The sequence below is a fragment of the Macaca mulatta genome, chromosome 16 (assembly GCF_049350105.2).
Source record: "Macaca mulatta isolate MMU2019108-1 chromosome 16, T2T-MMU8v2.0, whole genome shotgun sequence".
Lineage (NCBI taxonomy): Eukaryota > Metazoa > Chordata > Mammalia > Primates > Cercopithecidae > Macaca > Macaca mulatta.
Window position 1 is genome coordinate 71,505,365 of NC_133421.1, and position 19,057 is coordinate 71,524,421.

At 47.8% G+C, this 19,057-nt stretch overlaps 1 protein-coding gene across 5 annotated transcripts in view; it reads left to right on the forward strand.

The window, feature by feature from the left end:
* The window catches only part of MYL4 (myosin light chain 4), a 35,139-nt gene extending 34,050 nt beyond the window's left edge, over positions 1–1,089 (forward strand). For all 5 annotated transcript variants that reach the window (XM_077972299.1, XM_028836626.2, XM_077972297.1 and 2 more), the window contains 2 exons: positions 428–471; positions 922–1,089. In XM_077972299.1, the coding sequence (XP_077828425.1) occupies positions 428–456 (29 nt within the window). In that variant the 3' untranslated portion in view covers positions 457–471; positions 922–1,089. The remainder of the gene's footprint in view (positions 1–427; positions 472–921) is intronic.
* The last annotated feature ends 17,968 nt before the right edge of the window (positions 1,090–19,057 follow it).

A 19,057-nucleotide genomic window follows, 5' to 3' on the forward strand; every position in this document is an offset into this window, starting at 1 on the left:
GTTCTTTTCCATCTTGTGAGTGAACCTCCTAGTGTAATGGTGGAAGCATGGATTTTGCAGCTAGCTCTGTGATATATTAGCTGGTGGACTCGATTAAGTCACCTATTTTCTCTGAGCCTCAGTTTTCCCGTCTGAGGGATAGGGGTGATGCTGGCACCTTTCTCAAGGCTGTGGGGATTCATAGCGATAATGTAGTTCATTCCATTTGTGTTGAGAATGAGCACAGAGAGTGGGCACAGAGCAGAGTTTAAATGTTTGCCCTTCTTCCACCTTCTCCCCACCAACCCCCAAATAAGAGCAGGAACTACACAGTCTGGAGAAAGGAGAGTGGGAGGGTTGGAAGTCAGGCAGTGTGGAGAAGGGACAAGTGGTTTATGGGCCTAGAGGTGCTGAGCCACACGGCAACTGATTTTCATTTCTTTCCTAGCCTTTGTCAAGCACATCATGTCGGGGTGAAGCAGAGTCTTCCAGGTGAGTGCAGCCTCCCCCCCGGTCCCTTCTGGGGTCACTTAGGGCCTTAAGAATACCACCACATGCCCTAGAAGGCGTCTGCCCCAGCCCTGACCCCGTAAGAGGAAACCACTTGGGATCAGGACATGAGGACAGCCCTGCTCACTCACCATCTCCTGTCTCCTGCCTGCCTTTGCCTGTTCTCCCTGTCTTGACCCTGTCAGTCACATCCTCTTGCCTCTCCCAGGATCTCTCAAGGCAATGCCCTTCCCTCAGGCCTGAGGTCTCCTGTACAGGCTCCTGGGAGTGAGAAAACCAGATCCCAAGTGGAAGAGAGAGTCCCTGGCCTGTGCTCTTGACCCTGTTCTTCCTCATTTCTTTCCCTAGGTTCTCCCTGTGATCCCCCTGGGTGTGGTAAGGGGCTGGGTATAGGAGGCTGAAATGCCCTTTCCACCTAGCACTTTCTTTCAGGTGCCTGGCCCTTGGCCTTAGCCATACCAGGGTGAGTTAGAGAGAGGCCCCGGATGGTTGAGCTGAGATGGAGTCCTCGACTTATCACCACGCCGCTGCCCCAAGGACCTTACAGACCCTCCCTGTTAATAAACTGCTCCAATACGGTCAGGCTGGGCTCTGGGATTATGACCAGTCTCTGTTTTGTTTGTTTTTTAAAAAACTAATTAACAGATTGAGTTGGTTTGTGGTGTGTGTGTGATAATGTCACCTGCGGTCTCATGTGTGCTCAGAGAAATGAGTAGCATCTGGGAGCTAGGAGACAAGGACAAAAGCCTGTGGATCTAGAGATATTGGGGTCAGACTCAGGAGAGTAAGCTCTGGAAGGCCAGCAGCTTGAGGAGTTGTCACCTGGAGGAGTTTCATTCCCTTCTGGCTCACCCTCTACCTTATCACACCTCCACGTGGCAGGCAGAGAGGCGCCAGGCTGAGGCAGGGACTCCTCCTGTGGTTCTTGCTGTTGCTGCTTTTAAACAAAAATTGTTGTAAAATACACATAATATAAAATTTACCTTCTTAACCATTTTTAAGCATACAATTCAGTCAAGTAAGCTATATTCACATTGTCATGTAGTGGTATTAGTCTCTCTTCATGCTGCTGATAAAGACATACCTGAAACTGGGAAGAAAAAGAGGTTTATTGGACTTACAGTTCCACATGGCTGGGGAGGCCTCACAATCATGGTGGAAGGCAAGGAGGAGCAAAGGCACACCTTACACGGATGGCGGCAGGCAAAGAGAGCTTGTGCAGGGAAATTCCTGTTTTAAAAACCATCAGATCTTGTAGACTTATACACTATCGTGAGAACAGCATGGGAAAAACCTGACCCCATGATTCAGTTACCTCCTACTGGGTCCCTCCCACAACACGTGGGAATTCAAGATGAGATTTAAGTGGGGACACAGCTAAACCATATCAGTAATCAATCTCCAGAACCTTTTCATTTCCACCAGCAGAAACTCCATACTCATTAAACTACTCCCCATTCCCTCCTTCCCCCAGCCCCTGGCAATCAGCATTCTACTTTCCATTTCTATGAATTTGACCTCTCTAGATAAGTGAAATCAGACAGTGTTTGTCTTTTGTGGCTGGCTTATTTCACTTAGCACAATGTCCCCATGTTCCTTTTTTAAGGCGGAATCATATCCCATTGTATAGATGGACCACGCTTTGGTTTGATCCTTGCTTTTTTAGGTGCCTCTTCCTCTGAGTGCAAAGTTCCCGGTACTTGGTTCAGTCCTGCCTGTTCTGGACATCTCATTGACTCCAGACACAGGATTCCAGCTCAATGCCTTGGAAAGAGTCAGGGTCAGAGGTCATGAACCTCAGGCTGAGAGGGAAAGGGAGTGGGTAGAGGCATGTGGGAAAAGGAGACACCTGAAAACCAGCAATTGGGAAGAAGCAGCAAGATGATGTGATGAAGTTAAAGACACACGTATATGAGTAGAAATATTTAAATGGTAGCACAGGGGTCCGGTCATCCAGTCATCCCAGAAAGGGAGTCCCTACATCCCCGAGAACTCCCCAAGGTGAAATAAATCCTTCACATGGCCTTTCTATTGCGTAACTGTCAAGCATCCAGCCACAGAACTCTGTGGAACATCTATGAATTCAGCCAAGGCTGCCTGCCTGTCATGGGAAGCTGAGCACCACAAGCCCAAGTTTGCCCTTCTTAGAATTTACAGTCTGGCTGGGGAGACAAGGCCAAGATCTATGTATATGCCCTTTGTTTCCCAGATTTTCTTTGAGGAAGGGTTTCAGCTTTGGGAGTGACTGGTTGAATCTCAAAATCAGGGATCTTCATACAGTTGAGGAGTTCATTGAATCCAGTGGTTCTCAAACTTCGGTTTAGCCCCAGAGCCTTTTGTTCAGACTAAATTTTATAAGGAAGTCAGTGCATGAAGCTGAAGAACACAGCTTCTTTGGCTGAGGAGGAGAGGGCTGGGTTCAGGCTTCTTGGAGCCTCTAATTGGGCTCCTTGGAGCAGAGCCTGTTCACTGATTAGTCAGACTTCCTAAGTGTCGAAATCAGGAAAACAGATCCTTAAAGGTGAAGTGACTTGATCAAGGTCACAGCTAATGTTGACAAGGTCCCTTGAATTCTACTTTTTCTCAATTTTCAACACACCATTTTCAACCTGCCTTTGAAATGTTTTCCAAGCTTGGCTCCTAGGACTCTCTTCCTTGTCCCTACCTCTCAGACTGCTCTTATTGACCTCACTTTCTGCTTCTTTTCTTTAAATCACACCCCCAACTTGAGATGCCAACATTCTCCTTAGCACTGGGACCTTGTCAGGTTTTCCTCCTTCCCTTCTTTTCCTTCTTTTTTAACATTTATTTTAGGCTCAGGGGTACCTGTGCAGGTTTGTTACACAGGTAAATTGCATGTCTCAGGGGTTTGCTGTACAGATTATTTCACCACTCAGGTAAAACACATAGTACCTGATAGGTAGTTTTTTGATCCTCACCCTCCTCCCTGTCTTCTTTCTTTCTTCAGCAAGTATTTATTACCCACTGTATTCATTTGTGAAGAACTGGAGTTAAGGTTCCCAGTGATTTGAAAACTGAAAGTGGTTTCCTTGCCCAAAGTAGGTTACTGTTCACTTAAGCAAGCACATAAGTAACCAGGGATAAACAGAGAATGATCCCCAAATAGCATAGGGATAACTCCATCTATGTAACATATAGTGTAAGTTTTAAGGAACCAATAAAAGGAGGAACCGGAAGGAAGTGAAGCATTACAAGTATTTTCTCTGGGAGAAGGGCTTTCAGTGAGACCTTAAAGGAAAAGGTGCCCCAAGGTTGGTGCTTAGGCCCAGGGAGAAGAAGAGCATGAACAGAGGTCATGGCTCACTCACTAATTCAACAGATGCCCACTGGGTACCTGCTGTGCACATGGCACTGGCATGAGCCTTGGGAATATACTGAACCACACAGACATGGCCCTTATCCTCATGAAGCTTTCAGTCTAGTGAGAAGACAGACATTAGTTACAATCATGTGACAACATCAGCTGACATTTATTGAACACAGTATTAATTAAGATTATATTTGGCTGTGCGTATGGAGACCAAAACACAGCGGCTTAAGAGACATGGAAGTGCGTTTCTTCCTTCCATTGCAATCCGGAGATTGGCAGTCCATGGCTGGCACAGCTGGCATGCTCTACGTGGGTCCTCAGGGACCCAAGTTCTTTTATCGTATGGCGTCTCAGTGTGTGACCTCTACACATGGTCTAAGACGCTGCTCCGGCTCAGCCATCACTTCCACTGAGGGAATAATTCAGGAAGCATTTTCATTTCTTTTCTTTTCTTTTTTCTCTTTTTTTGAAATGGAGTCTCACTCTGTGACCCAGGCTGGAGTGCAGTGGCACGATCTTGGCTCACTGCAACCTCCGCCTCCCAGTTCAAGCGGTTCTTCTGCCTCAGCCTCCGGAGTAGCTGGGATTACAGGCACGCGCCACCACACCTGGCTAATTTTTTGTATTTTTAGCGGAGATGGGGTTTCACCATGTTGGCCAGGCTGGTCTCAAACTCCTGACCTCAGGTGATCCACCCGCCTTGGCCTCCCCAAGTGCTGGGATTACAGGTGTGAGCCACCGCACCTGGCCAGAAAGCATTTTCTACTTGACAAACCTCCTTGGGAACCAACTTATTCGCTACCTCCATGGTGTTGGGCTTGTTTATCTGAAGACAGAAGAGACTCTTGTCCTAGTCATCCTTTCCCCAACCCCGTACTTTGCCCGGCCCATAACAAAGGTTCGGCACTTGCCCCTCCTGGGAAGAGGTACGCATAAAAAGTGACTAAATAAAGTTCACGATTTTCTTCAACTAGACTGACTTCCACTATTTCCTACCAGATCCAGACCATGTACAGTTGACCCTTGAACAGCATGGGCTTGAACTGTGTGGATCCATTTATATACAGATATTTTTCAATAAAATGTACACTGAGTGTGCCTGTCCTTTCTGCGTCTCCTTTCACCTTCACCTCGTCTTCCACCTCTGCCACCCTGGGACCGCAAGACCAACCCTTCCTCCTCCTCAGCCTACTCGACGTGAAGATGAGGAAGATGAAGGCCTTGAAAATTATCCACTTCTACTTAGTAGTAAATATATTTTCTTTTCCTTATGATTTTCTTAACATTTTCTTTTCTCCAACTTACTTTATTAAAGAATGCAGTCTATAATATATATATATATATACACACACACACACACAAAATATGTTAATTGACTGTTTATGTTTTTGGTAAGGCTTCCAGTCAGCAGTAGGCCATTCATAGTTAAGTTTTTGGGGAATCAAAAGTTATATGCACATTTTGGATTGCACGTGGGTTGGTGCCCCCCAACCTCCACGTTGTTCATGGGTCAACTGCAGTTTATGGAAATAGGACTGAGCCTCCTGGGGGCCCTTCCACCACCCTGAGGGGTTCCTGAATGAGGGCCTGAGAAGGCGGCATCTCAGGCAGGATGAGTGTGAGTAAGTGGGCCAGAAGGAGGAAGGGAAAGGTGTCCCAGCTCTGGGGGCTCTGGCCTGCAGCCAGCAACGGCACCATCCTGAGGGGATGATGACACACGAGGGGACACAGGGAAGCTCCTTCTCTGGAAAGAGAGTATGGCTGTGTGTTCCCTAAAGGCCAGGCTCTCTGCTCCCCGTGGACAGATGCTGGGGAGAAAGTTGCCCAGAAAGTTGTCAGAGAGAATGGATATCTTCATGGGAACTTCCCACTGTCAGAGGAACGAACAGCCAGTGACCTTCAGGAGGGAGGTGGGAAAGGAGCAGAGGGAGAGATGGTATTCAGGGGCCTTCTCTAAGTCTCCTCCCTATCCACTGCCACAGGCCCCTGACAGAGCCAGAGCCTCTACTACCCCGCAGAGAGAAAATGAACAAAGCAGTCACTAGAGCTAAGATGATCATCATATGCGGTCCCCTGATGTCAAAGGTGAATTTCAGAGAGATGATAATAAAGAGCATCATCAACTTACTGAGTACCTACTATGTGCTGGCACTGTGCTAAGCACTTCTATCATTCTCTCATAGCGGTTTAGGAGTTTATGTATTTGTTAATTAAAAATATTTATTAATTTAAATTTATTAATTTAAAAACATATAGGAAGAATAATAACAACAAACTCGACTCATGATTTTTCTAGTTTCCCCTCTCCAGTTAAAGATGGTAGCATGGGCCAGGCACAGTGGCTCACGCCTGTAATCCCAACACTTTGGGAGGCCAATGTGGGCAGATCACCGGAGGTCAGGAGTTCAAGACCAGCTTGGCCAACATGGTGAAACCCTGTTTCTACTAAAAATACAAAAATTAGCTGGGCGTGGCGTTGGATGCCTGTAATCCCAGCTACTCAGGAGGCTGAGGCAGGAGAATCACTTGAACCGGGGATGTAGAGGTTGCAGTGAACTGAGATCGCACCACTGGACTCCAGCCTGGACAACAGAGTGAGACTCCATCTTAAAAAAAAATAAGGCCGGGTGCGGTGGCCCGGCACTTTGGGAGGCCGAAGCAGGTGGATCACAAGGGTAGGAGTTCGACACCAGCCTGACAAAGATGGTGAAACCCCGTCTCTACTAAAAATACACAGATTAGCCAGGTGCGGTGGTGGGTGCCTGTAATCCCAGCTACTTGGGAGGCTGAGGCAGGAGAATTGCTTAAACCTGGGAGGCAGAGGTTGCAGTGAGCTGAGATGGCACCACTGCACTCCAGCCTGTGTGACAGAGCAAGACTCTGTCTCAGGGGTGGGGCTGGTAGTGGGGGGGAGGGGGTGGCGAGAAAAAGAAGAAAAAAAGATGGTAGCATGGCATATTAATTTTTCTAAAACACCATTTTAATCAAATTTCTTCCCCAATTAGGACTTAAAAGAGCGCCTATCCCCTACTGGGTCATTTCCAAACCTTTCTATCTAATTTCTAAGACCTTCCTTTATTTGCCCCAAATTTGCTTAGAGGCACCACTGGCTGAAGCCAGTTGACCTTTCTTCCTGTTAGCTCCCCAATGCTGCTTCCCTCTCCTCCTCTCTCCTTACCCCACGACCTCTTGATTCATCTTGTTCCTCTCTCCTGATAAGTGCCCCATTCTGCTCATCCACGTTATTCCCACCCTTGCAGATGCAAGTCAGGCTCACCCCTTCCCTAGAGATTTTCCCATCTGTATTAATTAGTGACGGTCACAATTTAGTCTCCCTAACACAGTCGCCAGATTGGAACTGTAGAGCTTCAGGAGGCCCTGCAGACTTCTAGTAGAGTGTAATCACCTGAGGGCCACGGTTAGCAGAATGTCATCACGCGTTTGGCATCCTACACAAACTCCGTTGACCAGGGCTTTTAGGGAACACTGTGTTGGTGGAGGGGGCTGGAGGTGCAATACCTACCTTCCACCACTAGATGACAAACTTGCAACAGCGAGCTTCCAACAGGACGCCCACGTTTGGGAGACACACACGTTCCGGAGACGCGGAAGAAAACCGATTGCCATCCCGGGCTGAAAGCAAACTTAAGAAGTCACTTAGTCCGTCTCTTTGCCTTCAAACAAATGGAGTTTTTGTTTACTTTTAAAGACTCACAGCAATTCGTTCGCTCGCTTCAGTACACCCACAAAGGTTTTGCAATGAGGGGTCATAGAGAGGACACTTGCGGACATGTGGGGACCTGGTCAAGTCACATCCCCACTCAGCCTCAGTCCACACGTTGCAAAATGACGGAGTCGATTAGACCATGATTCATGTCCCTTCCAGCTCTCTGATACTAATCATTTAGCATTCAACAACTCCCTCTCACTACAGTCAGCCTTAGTCCATTTGTTTTATTTTGAGCCTTATTGTATATGTGTGTTTAGAACCTTCAGAGGTGGGAAGCATTCATTCAAAATAAATTTTTGAGTGCACAGCAGTAGGTACTTCAGGATATAAAAACAAAGTCATCTGTGGTCTCTCCCTCTATGAGTTTATACTCTACTTGAGGGAAAAAATATGTAAGCGGAGTGAACTATACTAAAAGACAAAATAATCGAAATGACACTAGGCGGTATATGTCTAAGGAGCAAGGGAGAGGTGTGGGACCAGAACACTAGGAGCTCAGAGGAGGAGGGGTGGTCAGGGAGGGCTTCAAGGAAGAGGGGTGGCAAGCTCTGATGGGATATCAATAGACAAGAACTCAGGGAGCGGGGTTCCAGTAAGGAGGCACAGGGTGCCTTCATCTTTGCCAACATAACCACAGTTCCTGCCTTTTAGAATTTGGGTAAAAAGAAGTAAAGAAGAATAAAAGAAGAGTGAGAAAAAGAACTGGAGAATGGGATGGAGGCAAGGAAAAGGAAAAAAAGACACGGTGGAGCGGGGAGCACCCATTCACTGTGGAGTGATGTGTACCCTTTCAGAGGTAGAGAAGCCAAGGGAAACAATCTGAAGATAGGTCAGGCGTGGTGGCTCTTTCCTAATCCCAGCACTTTTGGAGGCTGAGCAGGGTCGATCCCTTGAGCCCAGGAGGTCGAGACCAGCCTGGGCAATGTGGCGAAACCCTGTCTCTACAAAAAATAGAAAAATTAGCCAGGCATGCTTGTCGTCCCAGCTACGTGGGAGACTGAGGTTGGGAAGATCACCTGTTTCTCCCCCGAAGGTTGAGGCTGCAGTGAGCTGTGATTGCGCCACACTCTGCTCCAGCCTGGGCAATGAAGTAAAACCCTGTCTTTAAAAAAAAAAAAAAAAAAAAATCTGAAGGTGAGTTGAGAGTCACTCATGGACATAAAGTTGTGGCATAGAGCTGTGAGAACAAAGCCAAAAAGACATAAGTCTAAAATGAAATGAAAATGTTTATATGTTAAAACCAACAAATATATGCTTTTACTTATGTTCAGAGCAAGAAGAACAGGAAGGGCATTGTCCTTTATGCTAGCAGTGTGACATTAGTAGAACTCAACCTCTATTTTGACCTCAGTTCCATCTTTTCTGTCAAGGAGATTAATCTTCTGACTCTAAAATACAAAAATACGTAGCTTAGAGGGAACTGAGGCCCAAGATAAAACAGGTTTCAGAGCAAATGGCCACATAATACGGATTCAAGAATCTTCACTTAGAACAAGCACCTGCTGGAAAGTACTTGGCTGAGAAATGGGGAAACAGCAACTTCTATCATGGGAAATTGCCTTTACATTTTTTCTGGGTCACTTTGGGGGCAAATCCAGGATGAGTGGATGAAAACCTCAGGAATATAGATGTCAGATCCCTACTAGGAAAAACTTAATGTCAATTAGAGGTTTTCCCAAATGGAATGGTCTACTTTGCGAAGTAGTGAGTCCCCTGTCGTGGTAGGTATCCAAGTGAACACTAGCAAATATTTCATGGGTTTTTATGGAAGAGTTTGAACTAATGGTCTCTTCCAACCCTGAAGCCTATGATTCTGTAATTCTACAAGATTAGGGGAGAAAAGAATGAGTGCTTTCACAGCTCACCTTCAGAATTTTTTTTGTTTGTTTGTTTTAAACAGGGTTTCACTTCATTGCCCAGGCTGGAGCACAGCATGGTGCAATCATGGCTCACTGTAGCCTCAGCCTTCCTGCGGGGGAGCAGGTGATCTTCCCACCTCAGTCTCCCACGTAGCTGGGACTAAAAAAAAAAATCTGAAGGTGAGCTGAGAGGCACTGATGGACATAAAGTTGTGGCATAGAACTGTGAGAACAAAGCCAAGAAGGCATAAGTCTAAAGTGAAATGAAAATGTTTATATGTTAAAACCAACAAATATATGCTTTTACTTATGTGCCTGGCTAATTTTTCTATTTTTTTGTAGAGACAGGGTTTTGCCACATTGCCCAGGCTGGTCTTGACCTCCTGGGTTCAAGGGATCGGCCCTGCTCAGTCTCCGAAAGTGCTGGGATTACAGGTATGAACCACCACGCCTGACCTATCTTCAGATTGTTTCCCTTGGCTTCTCTACCTCTGAACGGGTACACATCACTCCACAGTGAATTGGTGCTCCCCGCTCCACCGTGTCTTTCTTCCCTTTTCCTTGCCTCCATCCCATTCTCCAGTTCTCTTTCTCACTCTTCTTTTATTCTTCTTTACTTCTTTTTACCCAAATCCTAAAAGGTAGGAACTGTGGTTATGTTGGCAAAGAGGAAGGCACCCTGTGCCTCCTGACTGGAACCCTGCTCCCAGGCTGGAGTACAGTGGCACGATCATAGTTCACCGCACCCTCGAATTCCTGTGCTCAAGCCATCTTCCTGCCTCAGCCTCCTGAGTAGTGAGGACTATAAGCATATGCCACCATGCTTTGCTAATTAAACTTTTTTTTTTTTTTTTTTTTGTAGAGACAAGGTCTTGCTATGTGGCCCAGGCTGGGCTTCAACTCCTGGCCTCAGGTGATTTTCTTGCCTTGGCCTCCTAAAGTGCTGGGATTATAGGCATGAGCCACCATGCCCCGTCTAGAATTTCAATTTTGAGTACGATTCATTCTTTTTACAATAGAAACAGAGGTCTATTTTTTATTTTTTATTATACTTTAAGTTCTAGGGTACATGTGCACAACATGAAGGTTTGTTACATATGTATACATGTGCCACGTTGGTGTGCTGCATGCATTAACTCGTCATTTACATTAGGTATATCTCCTAATGCTGTCCTTCCCCCCCACCCCACCCCACAACAGGCCCAGTGTGTGATGTTCCCCTTCCTGTGTCCAAGTGATCTCATTGTTCAGTTCTCACCTATGAGTGAGAACATGAGGTGTTTGGTTTTCTGTTCTTGCTATAGTTTGCTGAGAATGATGGTTTCCAGCTGCATCCATGTCCCTACAAAGGACAAGAACTCATCCTTTTTTTATGGCTGCATAGTATTCCATGGTGTATATGTGCCACATAGAAACAGAGGTTCTTAATCATTGAAAACCATCATAGGCATATTTCTGCTCTTTTTCCAAGAGGAGGATTTGTCCTTTTTGTTATATTTTCAAAGGGGTCAGAGGTCTAAAAAAAAAAAAAGATTAAGAACTGCTGTTTCAGGGCCTTTGTGGGATTCTGTTTATCTTTTTCCTGAATGTTTTGACATTGCATCTGGTGTAGCCAGTCTTCCTCTCAGGCTACCATGAACTCCAAGACAGCTGATCTCTTTCTCCCAGGACTCTCTTCACTTTCAGCTCTGCTCCCCGCTATTCTTTGGGTCACACTTGGGTTTAAAGAGACAGTTCCACTTACAACTTTTACTTCTTCTGTGGGGCCTCTTTGACCTGCATAAACACTCCCACCAAGCTCCTCTGAATCTTGTTCCAAACCCTGCTGGATCTGCATGGGGCACATATCCCCTAGTAGGAACTGAGGGCGCACAGGCTCGCACACCACTGAGGCCACCTCTTTTCCTCTCTTCTGTCATCAGGTTCTGATGGCCTCCACTGGGCGTCCTCCCTCAGATGGGCAGGTCCCCAGCAGATCTGAGTCTTCCTGATGATCAGCACTCACATGCCTCCATTCCTATCATTTTCTTCTTTCTTTCTTTCTTTCTTTCTTTCTTTCTTTCTTTCTTTCTTTCTTTCTTTCTTTCTTTCTTTCTTTCTTTCTTTCTTTCTCTCTCTCTCTCTCTCTCTCTCTCTCTCTCTCTTTCTTTCTTTCTTTCTTTCTTTCTTTCTTTCTTTCTTTCTTTCTCTCTCTCTCTCTCCTTCCTTCCTTCCTTCTCTCTGTCTTTCTGTCTTCCTCCCTCTTTCTTTCTTTCTTTCTTTCTTTCTTTCTTTCTTTCTTTCTTTCTTTCTTTCTTTCTTTCTTTCTTTCTTTCTTTCTTTCTTTCTCAGACAGCTGGCGCCCATGCTGGCACCTGGAGCTGCCCACCCTGTGGCAGCAGCCAGCATGTCCAACTGTGCACAGTGGCCAGACCCCACCTCCCTCTTCTGCATACGTCCCCTGTGCTAATGCTGTTTCAAGTGCTTTGTGTACATTGTTCATTTAACCTTCCCAGAGATGCCTCATGAGGTAGGTGTGATTATCCCCATTCTACAGATGAGAAAACTGAGACTTCTAGAGGTTAAGTAACTCTCACCAGGGCACTCAGTGAGTGGGTGGAAGCTTCGGGAATCAGGCCCACGTCAGCTCGCTGCCTGCATTCTTAGCACCATGCCTTATTGCCCTTTGCTTTCCTTGGCTCCACCCCAATTCTCTTTACTCAGTGCCGTGAAGCAGAAAACGAAAACTGCCTGGTTCTCCCTCACCACCAGTCAAACTTGTCACCTTATCAAGTTACTTTCTCCTTCTGGGCTTCAGGTTCCTTTTGCAGTATAGGAGACAAAGGTGCCCTGGGGTCCCATCCAGCTCTAAGAAGTCTGATTTCTTTTTCTCCCCTCTTCTCCAGCTTTGGTTACTTGGCCATCACATACCATTCTGGCCACCAAATAACATGACACTAGGAATATTCAAAGAAGTGTATAGCAAAGCATTCAGGCCCCTTGGTACAAACCTGCCAGCAGGTTAAAAAAAAAAAAACCCAACCTTCCAACCAGCATTTAACAAAATTAGGGCAGAAATACTGAAATGATTTAGAGTACAGAAATGATCACAGACTACAGGTGAGTTAGGGACACTTCCCAGGGAATAAGAGCCGAAGAGACCTTAAAGGAAATGAGGAATGCTGCTTGGGGCTCCGGCTGGGAAGATGGAATGGGGGGATGTGTCCTGGTGATCCTGTTCCTCTGGTCCTTTCTTTGCGGTGTCTGGTTGCAATGAGTCTTGTGGGTTGTGGGAGAAGAGACGGAGTGGATAGGGAGTAGCAGGAGAGACAGTAAGTCACTTGGGTCATGTGATTTGTAACTCAGGTGTACTTATTACTAAATTTCTTTTTTTTCTGTGGATGGGACTTAGATTATTTGGACTTCGTAGTGTTATTGGATCTTTGGGGTATTGCTTTTCTGGCTGGAACCTCTGTGGTCGGTAGCGTCTTTGCCCAAGTTTTGCTCAGGCCTGCTGGGCTCTTTCCGCCCACTCGGCCTGGCAGGCCATACTCAGCTCACATTATTGGCCTAAATCCCATGCCTCCAAAGGAGGCTGCAAGTCAGGCATGGAGCGGCAAGGGGTGCATGAGCGAGCATGGGGTCCGGCCATTGTGCACAGTTGGACATGCTGGCTGCTGCCACAGGGTGGGCAGCTCCAGGTGCCAGCATGGGTGCCAGCTGTCTGTGAGGCTGCCGCTGGACTAGGCACACAAACAGCTTCCCTGGCTGGCACTGGGGAATGCAGTGGCACCCATAAGCTTGGAGATGCCAGGAACCACAGGGCCCCAAAGAGGGAGTCACAGCCCTGGTTTGGGGAGTTCCCAGGTCTGAGATCCCTGAAGGGCCACAGCTTTTCTCTCCTCTTCGCCCTTGTTTGGGGCAAGCAAGGGACATGTTTCAGCCCTGTCTCTGTTACAGCTCTTTTAGCCTTGCCATTTGGTGGGTCCCAAGTTATTGCCCTGCAACCAGGAAGAATGAGTACATAGACAAGTGGAGGGTGAGCAAGATGAAGAGGAGCTTTATGGAGCAACAGAAAAGCTCAGCGGAGACCTGCAGTGAGCAGCTCCTCTCCATAGCCAGGGTGTCCCAGTGAGTGTTCAGCTCTCAGCAGACAGGGTAGCTCCCCTCTGCAGCTGGTCATCTCCTCAGCTCTTAGCAGAGAGGAGATCCTGGGGTGGGCAGCTCCTCTGGGGAGGGCAGCTCCTCTCTGCAGCTGGTCCTCACTTCCCTGTCTGTCATCTTTCCCTTCTCTGCTCAGTTTGGCTGAGTCCAGGGTTTTTATGGGCTTCAGAAGGGAGAAAGTGCATGCTGATTGGTCCATAGGTGGCTATGGGCGGGTCTCAGAGAAAAGCACTACAGGTCCCCTCTCTGGTCCTGGACTGGCAGCTGCCGTGCCACTCCCTTGAAAGCGGGGCTTCACTGGGGACCCTCCTTCTTCCACCCAGGAGCCTGTCTGCCTCCTGCAGGCTTCATGGTGCCCAGGCTGTTAGTCTGCAGGCCAGCTCCGGTCGTCCTCAGCACCCGCCCTCAGCCTCCTTCCTGTGCTTGTTGGCACCCACAGTCCAGAGGGAGCCAAGGCGGCAGGGGCCAGGTGTGTCAACACTGTCCCAAGTGTGTGCATCCCAGGCAGGGCTAGGACAGTGCCCAGGCTAGGCCCTGGCCTTGCTCTGAGATCAGAGTGGGCTCCAACAGCGGGGAGAAGCCAGGCAGCAGGAGTGGGCACCCCCGAGCTTGCGGGGGGCAGAGAGAGCTTCCTGGGCTCCTAAGAGTGCAGAGATGCCTGATTCCACAGGGCAGGGTGGCCGCAGCAAACCTGGGGAGCTCCCACCCCGCCAACTTGGAAGGGGTGGGCATCCTTCTTGTCCCTGGCTCCTGTTGGCTCTGTGGAGCGAGTGGCCCTGGCGGTGCCTCTTCGCAGCCTGGAGTGAGGTCTTCAAGTTCTCACTGGGCCTGGGCCGGCATCTGGCGTAGGGGTGTCATTGTCATGAGTTACCGTGGTCCCAGTGCTCACAGGTGGCCCAGGGCTCCCCGTCGCCGGGCCCTGCCCAGGGGCACCTCCGGGAGTGACTTTGGGAGTGGATTGTAGGTCCTGAGGCCGGCCATCAGGAGTGTCAGGGTTGGTGGTCATCCTGATGCAGGGCAGATCCTGGCGATGCAGCCCCGGCAACCCTGCGCAGAGCCTCCTCTTGAGGCACAGGAACCCCGTGCTCTCAGTGGGTTGGGCATGGTGGCTGTACTGCTGGCTGGGTCTCTAAGCAGGCGCCACTTCCACTTTCCACCCCCGGGCCCGGAAGCGCTTCCCCAGCTCTGCACCCCAGGCCACTCTCTGCCCACCTCTCTGTGCCCAACTGCATTGTTCCCCTGCAGGCTGGTAACTGGGCTTGGCCCCATTGTGGTGGCCCCCAGGGCGGCGGGCTCCAGGGCAGCTCCCTGGGCCAGGCTCTGGGGACTGCCGTCTCCTCTCCATGCCCTCCCTGCAGCCGCGGTGGGCGATAGTGGCGACGTGGGGCCAGGGTCAAAAGTGATGGAGGCTCCAGGCCTGGGGGCGGGTCCCACCAGCCGTGCAATGGTGGCAGGGGTGCAGTCGGCTGCCTGGGGATGCAGGGCACATGGGACGTGGGGCGCAGGGGTCCCACCGCCGCCACTGCTGCTCCCACAGCTGCTCCTGCCGCCACTGCTGGCGTCTCCCTGTTACAGCTGCTGTGATGGTAGCCGCTGCTTCGGATGGCCCGCTGCTGCCACCAGTAAGAATAGTCTTGCTACAAAATCACTCTCATATTTTTATGTTTTTTTTTTAATGTTTAATTTTAAAGGCGAGGATTTGAACTTCTGGGTTCATGCCATCCTCCCATCTTCGCCTCCTGAGTAGAACATGCCACTGTGCCTGGCTAGCTCATAGTTTTAAGGTACTTTTTCCCCGTCTTGATGAAAAAAATACAACTTAAAAAGTTGTAACAGATAAACAGAGCTGGGGCTTATATCTTATAACCCATGTAATTAATTTCATAGCCAAATCTTCATGTGCTTCCCTCCCATCCTCTGCCATGCTATAATTAGATTCTGAGGGACTTTGAGAGTTCTATCCCCCTACCTTGAAGGGCATCCATGGTTACCTTGCCCCAAATATCCATTATTAATTACTTTTTGAGGGTGTAGGCATTGAAGGCTTCTGGGCATGGCTTGATTATTGAGTGTTTGGCCTCTGAAGCCAGAAGGCCAGAGTTTAGAACTGGAGACTCCTTGGAAAAATGACCTTCCTTTCTGCACTTTGGCATCCTTCTCTGTAAAATGGGGATAAAAGCAACACCCACCTCATTAAGAGATGTTGTGAGGATGTTACAATATAATATGTTTGAGGCATTTAGAATAACACCTGGGCCATAATGAACCCTCAATAAATGTCAGATGTAAAGTTATCAACATACTTGTCCTCTTAGCTTAAATCTTATTGAGTGCATTGCCTAGTAGAGTTCTGAGGCACAAAATGTCCATTTTATGACCTGAGCAAAGGAAAGCATTAGGGAACAGGGTATTCATTAACTAGAACGGTCTTAGGCTGAAAGTTTTACCATGTACAGAGTCCTCTGAGCATTTAAGAGATGGGTGTGCAGGCAAAGAGGGAAGGACCAAAGAATCAGGGTGAGGCAGACAGAGGATGGCGGTTGAGAGTAACTGCCCAGGGATGGGGAACACAGCCCCTGGGGTAGGCACAGGTGTCTGAGTCCCTGAAGGGAGGAGAATGGAGCCAAAGGAGTGGAGAAAAGAGGGAGGAGGCAGGACCAGAGAAGCAGAGGAGCGCTCCTGCCAGGGGTCCCATGCAGTGAAGGAGGTGTGGCCTCACGGCTGCTTCCTCCGGCCTCATGGCTTCCAGGCAGGTCTTACTGGGTTGGAAACAGATAGGGCCATGGGGGAAGTGAGACATGTTGCTAATCATACTTCCAGCTCACAGTCATCTCTCTGTTTGTCATCCTTTCAAGGAAAAGCTGTATCCCAAGGGCCTTCTGTTTAGCTCAGACCTTGGCCCAATGCCCAGGTTTTTCCGGTGCCACTATCATATCTCAGGATTCAGCCAGGCATGGCTGGTAACTTCTTGTAATAGTCAAGACAGGAAGTGGTCAGGACCTGGAAATAGAACAGCCCTTGGGGGTGGGTAGGACTGACCCAGCTCCGGGTGCCTCCTCAGGCTGGTGGCACAGAATTCCTGGACTTGGCTTGGGTTGCAGGGATGCTAGAGATAATGTCTTTATGGATTTTCCAATTTTATCTGAGACAATGGGAAATCTAGCAGTGTTTTCTGACAAACAGGAATTTCTCCCATTATCATAGCAATGCTGACATGAAACATTTGGGAGTGCCTGACATTCTCTACCCACACTTACAGTAAGGGAGACAGTAGGTTGTAGGGTGAGCACTGAAGTCAGGCTGAACTTTTCTGAGCCCCATCTTTGCCACTAACTCACTGGTGCTCTTGAGCTAATTACCTCATCTCTCTGTGTCTCTGTTTTTTTACTTGTAAAATCAGGATTCCTCTGCGTATCTTGCCACAGACTAAAAAAATGTATGAAAGAATGCATAGCATAGTGTCTTGAACACAATAACCTCAAAATAAATGGTATCTAGTAAAATCATCATCATCATCATCACTGTCCCTTCACCCACCAAGCTTCAGTTTGCACCTCCGTAAAATGAGTTGTTGTGAGGATTGAGGGAAATAATCATTATTTGTATAGAAGGTAATATATGGTAGGTGCTCTCAAATTCTAGTTCCTGCCCATGGAAGAAAGCCAAATGCTGGGGATGAGGAACTGGGTCAGCAGCTCATGTTCTGAGGGGAAGTGGGGTTGGGAGAAGGGAGGCCAGTCCCTGGCTGGAGTAGACCTGTGGAGTTAACCCCCTCTGTTGAGTAGAAATTTCGGGAGCTGGAGAATGGACTGGCACTGAATTCAGGCAGATTTGGGAGAACTGACTAGGTCCTGCTACTCCAGAGAAGCTGGTAAGTGGCAGGCTGGAGTAGTAACAGGAGATGGCTGATAGTGTGGGTATTGGCTATAGCAAGGGCCTTCCTGAGTCCTCAGCGGCCCAAACTAGCCTCATAGGGTTCTAGATCCCAGGATTTCTCTGGAGCAATTCTTCTTTTTTTTTTCTTATTATATATATGTTTTTTAAAATTTCAATAGCTTTTGGAGTACAAGTGGTTTTTGGTTATATGTATGAATTGTATAACGGTGAAGTCTGAGATTTTACTGCATCCATCACCTGAATGGTATATACTATACCCAATATGTGTTTCTTTTATCCCTAACTGCCCCAACCTTCCCCCTTCTGAGTCTCCAAAGTCCATTATACCACTCTGTATGCCTTTGCATACCCATAGCTTAGCTCCCAATTATAAGTGAGAACATACAGTATTTGGTTTTCCACTCCTGAGTTACTTCACTTAGAATGATGGCCTCCAGCTCCATCCAAGTTACTGCAAAAGACATTATGTCATTCCTTTTTATGGCTGAGTAGTATTCCATGGTGTCTATATACCACATTTTCTTTTTTATTTTTGAGACAGAGTCTCACTCTGTCGCCCAGGCTGAAGTGCTATGGTGCAATCTCTTGAACCTCTGCCTCTCAGGTTCAAGTGATTCTTCTGCCTCAGCCTCCCGAGTAGTTGTGGTTACAGGTGTCCACCACCATCCCCGGCTAACTTTTGTATTTTTAGTAGAGACCACATTAGAGATAGATAAAAATAGAGATCTATTTTTAGTAGATTACAGGCGTGAGCCACCATGCCCAGCTACCACATTTTCTTCATCCACTCATCAGTTGATAGGTACTTAGGTTGGTTCCATATCTTTGCAGTTGTGAATTGTGCTGTGATAAACCTAGGCATGCAGGTGTCTTTTTGATACAATGACTTCTTTTCTTTTGGGTAGACACCCAGTAGTGAGATTGCTGGAAGGAGTGGTAGATCTATTTCTAGTTCTTTAAGAAGGTAGAACAATTGTTGTTAACCCTAGAGGTCATAGACCCATTTGAGAAGCTAGTGAAAACTAAGGACCATTTCTATAGAAAAATGTATACCACACAATACATCTGTGAGGGGGCTCACAGATCCCCAGGAACTTATCAAGGGACTTCAGGTGAAGAGCCCTGGTGAACTTGTCCCAGCAGCACTAATTAAGCCCAAGGACTAGACACTAGATCCACCCATAGGTTGGCACAGGGCAGAGGACCTGATCCAGGAGCTGTCAGAGGATGCTCAGTTTGACTGGTAAAGACACTACCCAGCCAGTACCTACTATGCAACATCCTCCTGCCTCCATTCAGCCAACATTGGCCAGGGGGCTAGTGATGGGCAGCAACAATGAAAATCAGTGGGTATCCTGACTTGTAGGCAGAATATGGGGGTAGATTAAACCAGCATAGATGAGTTGATCCTAAGAGGAAAAAATGGCTCTTATTTATTTATTTATTTATTTATTTAATTTTATTTTTTTTGAGACAGAGTCTCGCTCTGTCGCCCAGGCTGGAGTACAGTGGCGTGATCTCCACTCACTGCAAGCTCCGCCTCCCGGGTTCACGCCATTCTCCTGCCTCAGCCTCCTGTGTAGCTTGGACTACGGGAGCCCACCACCA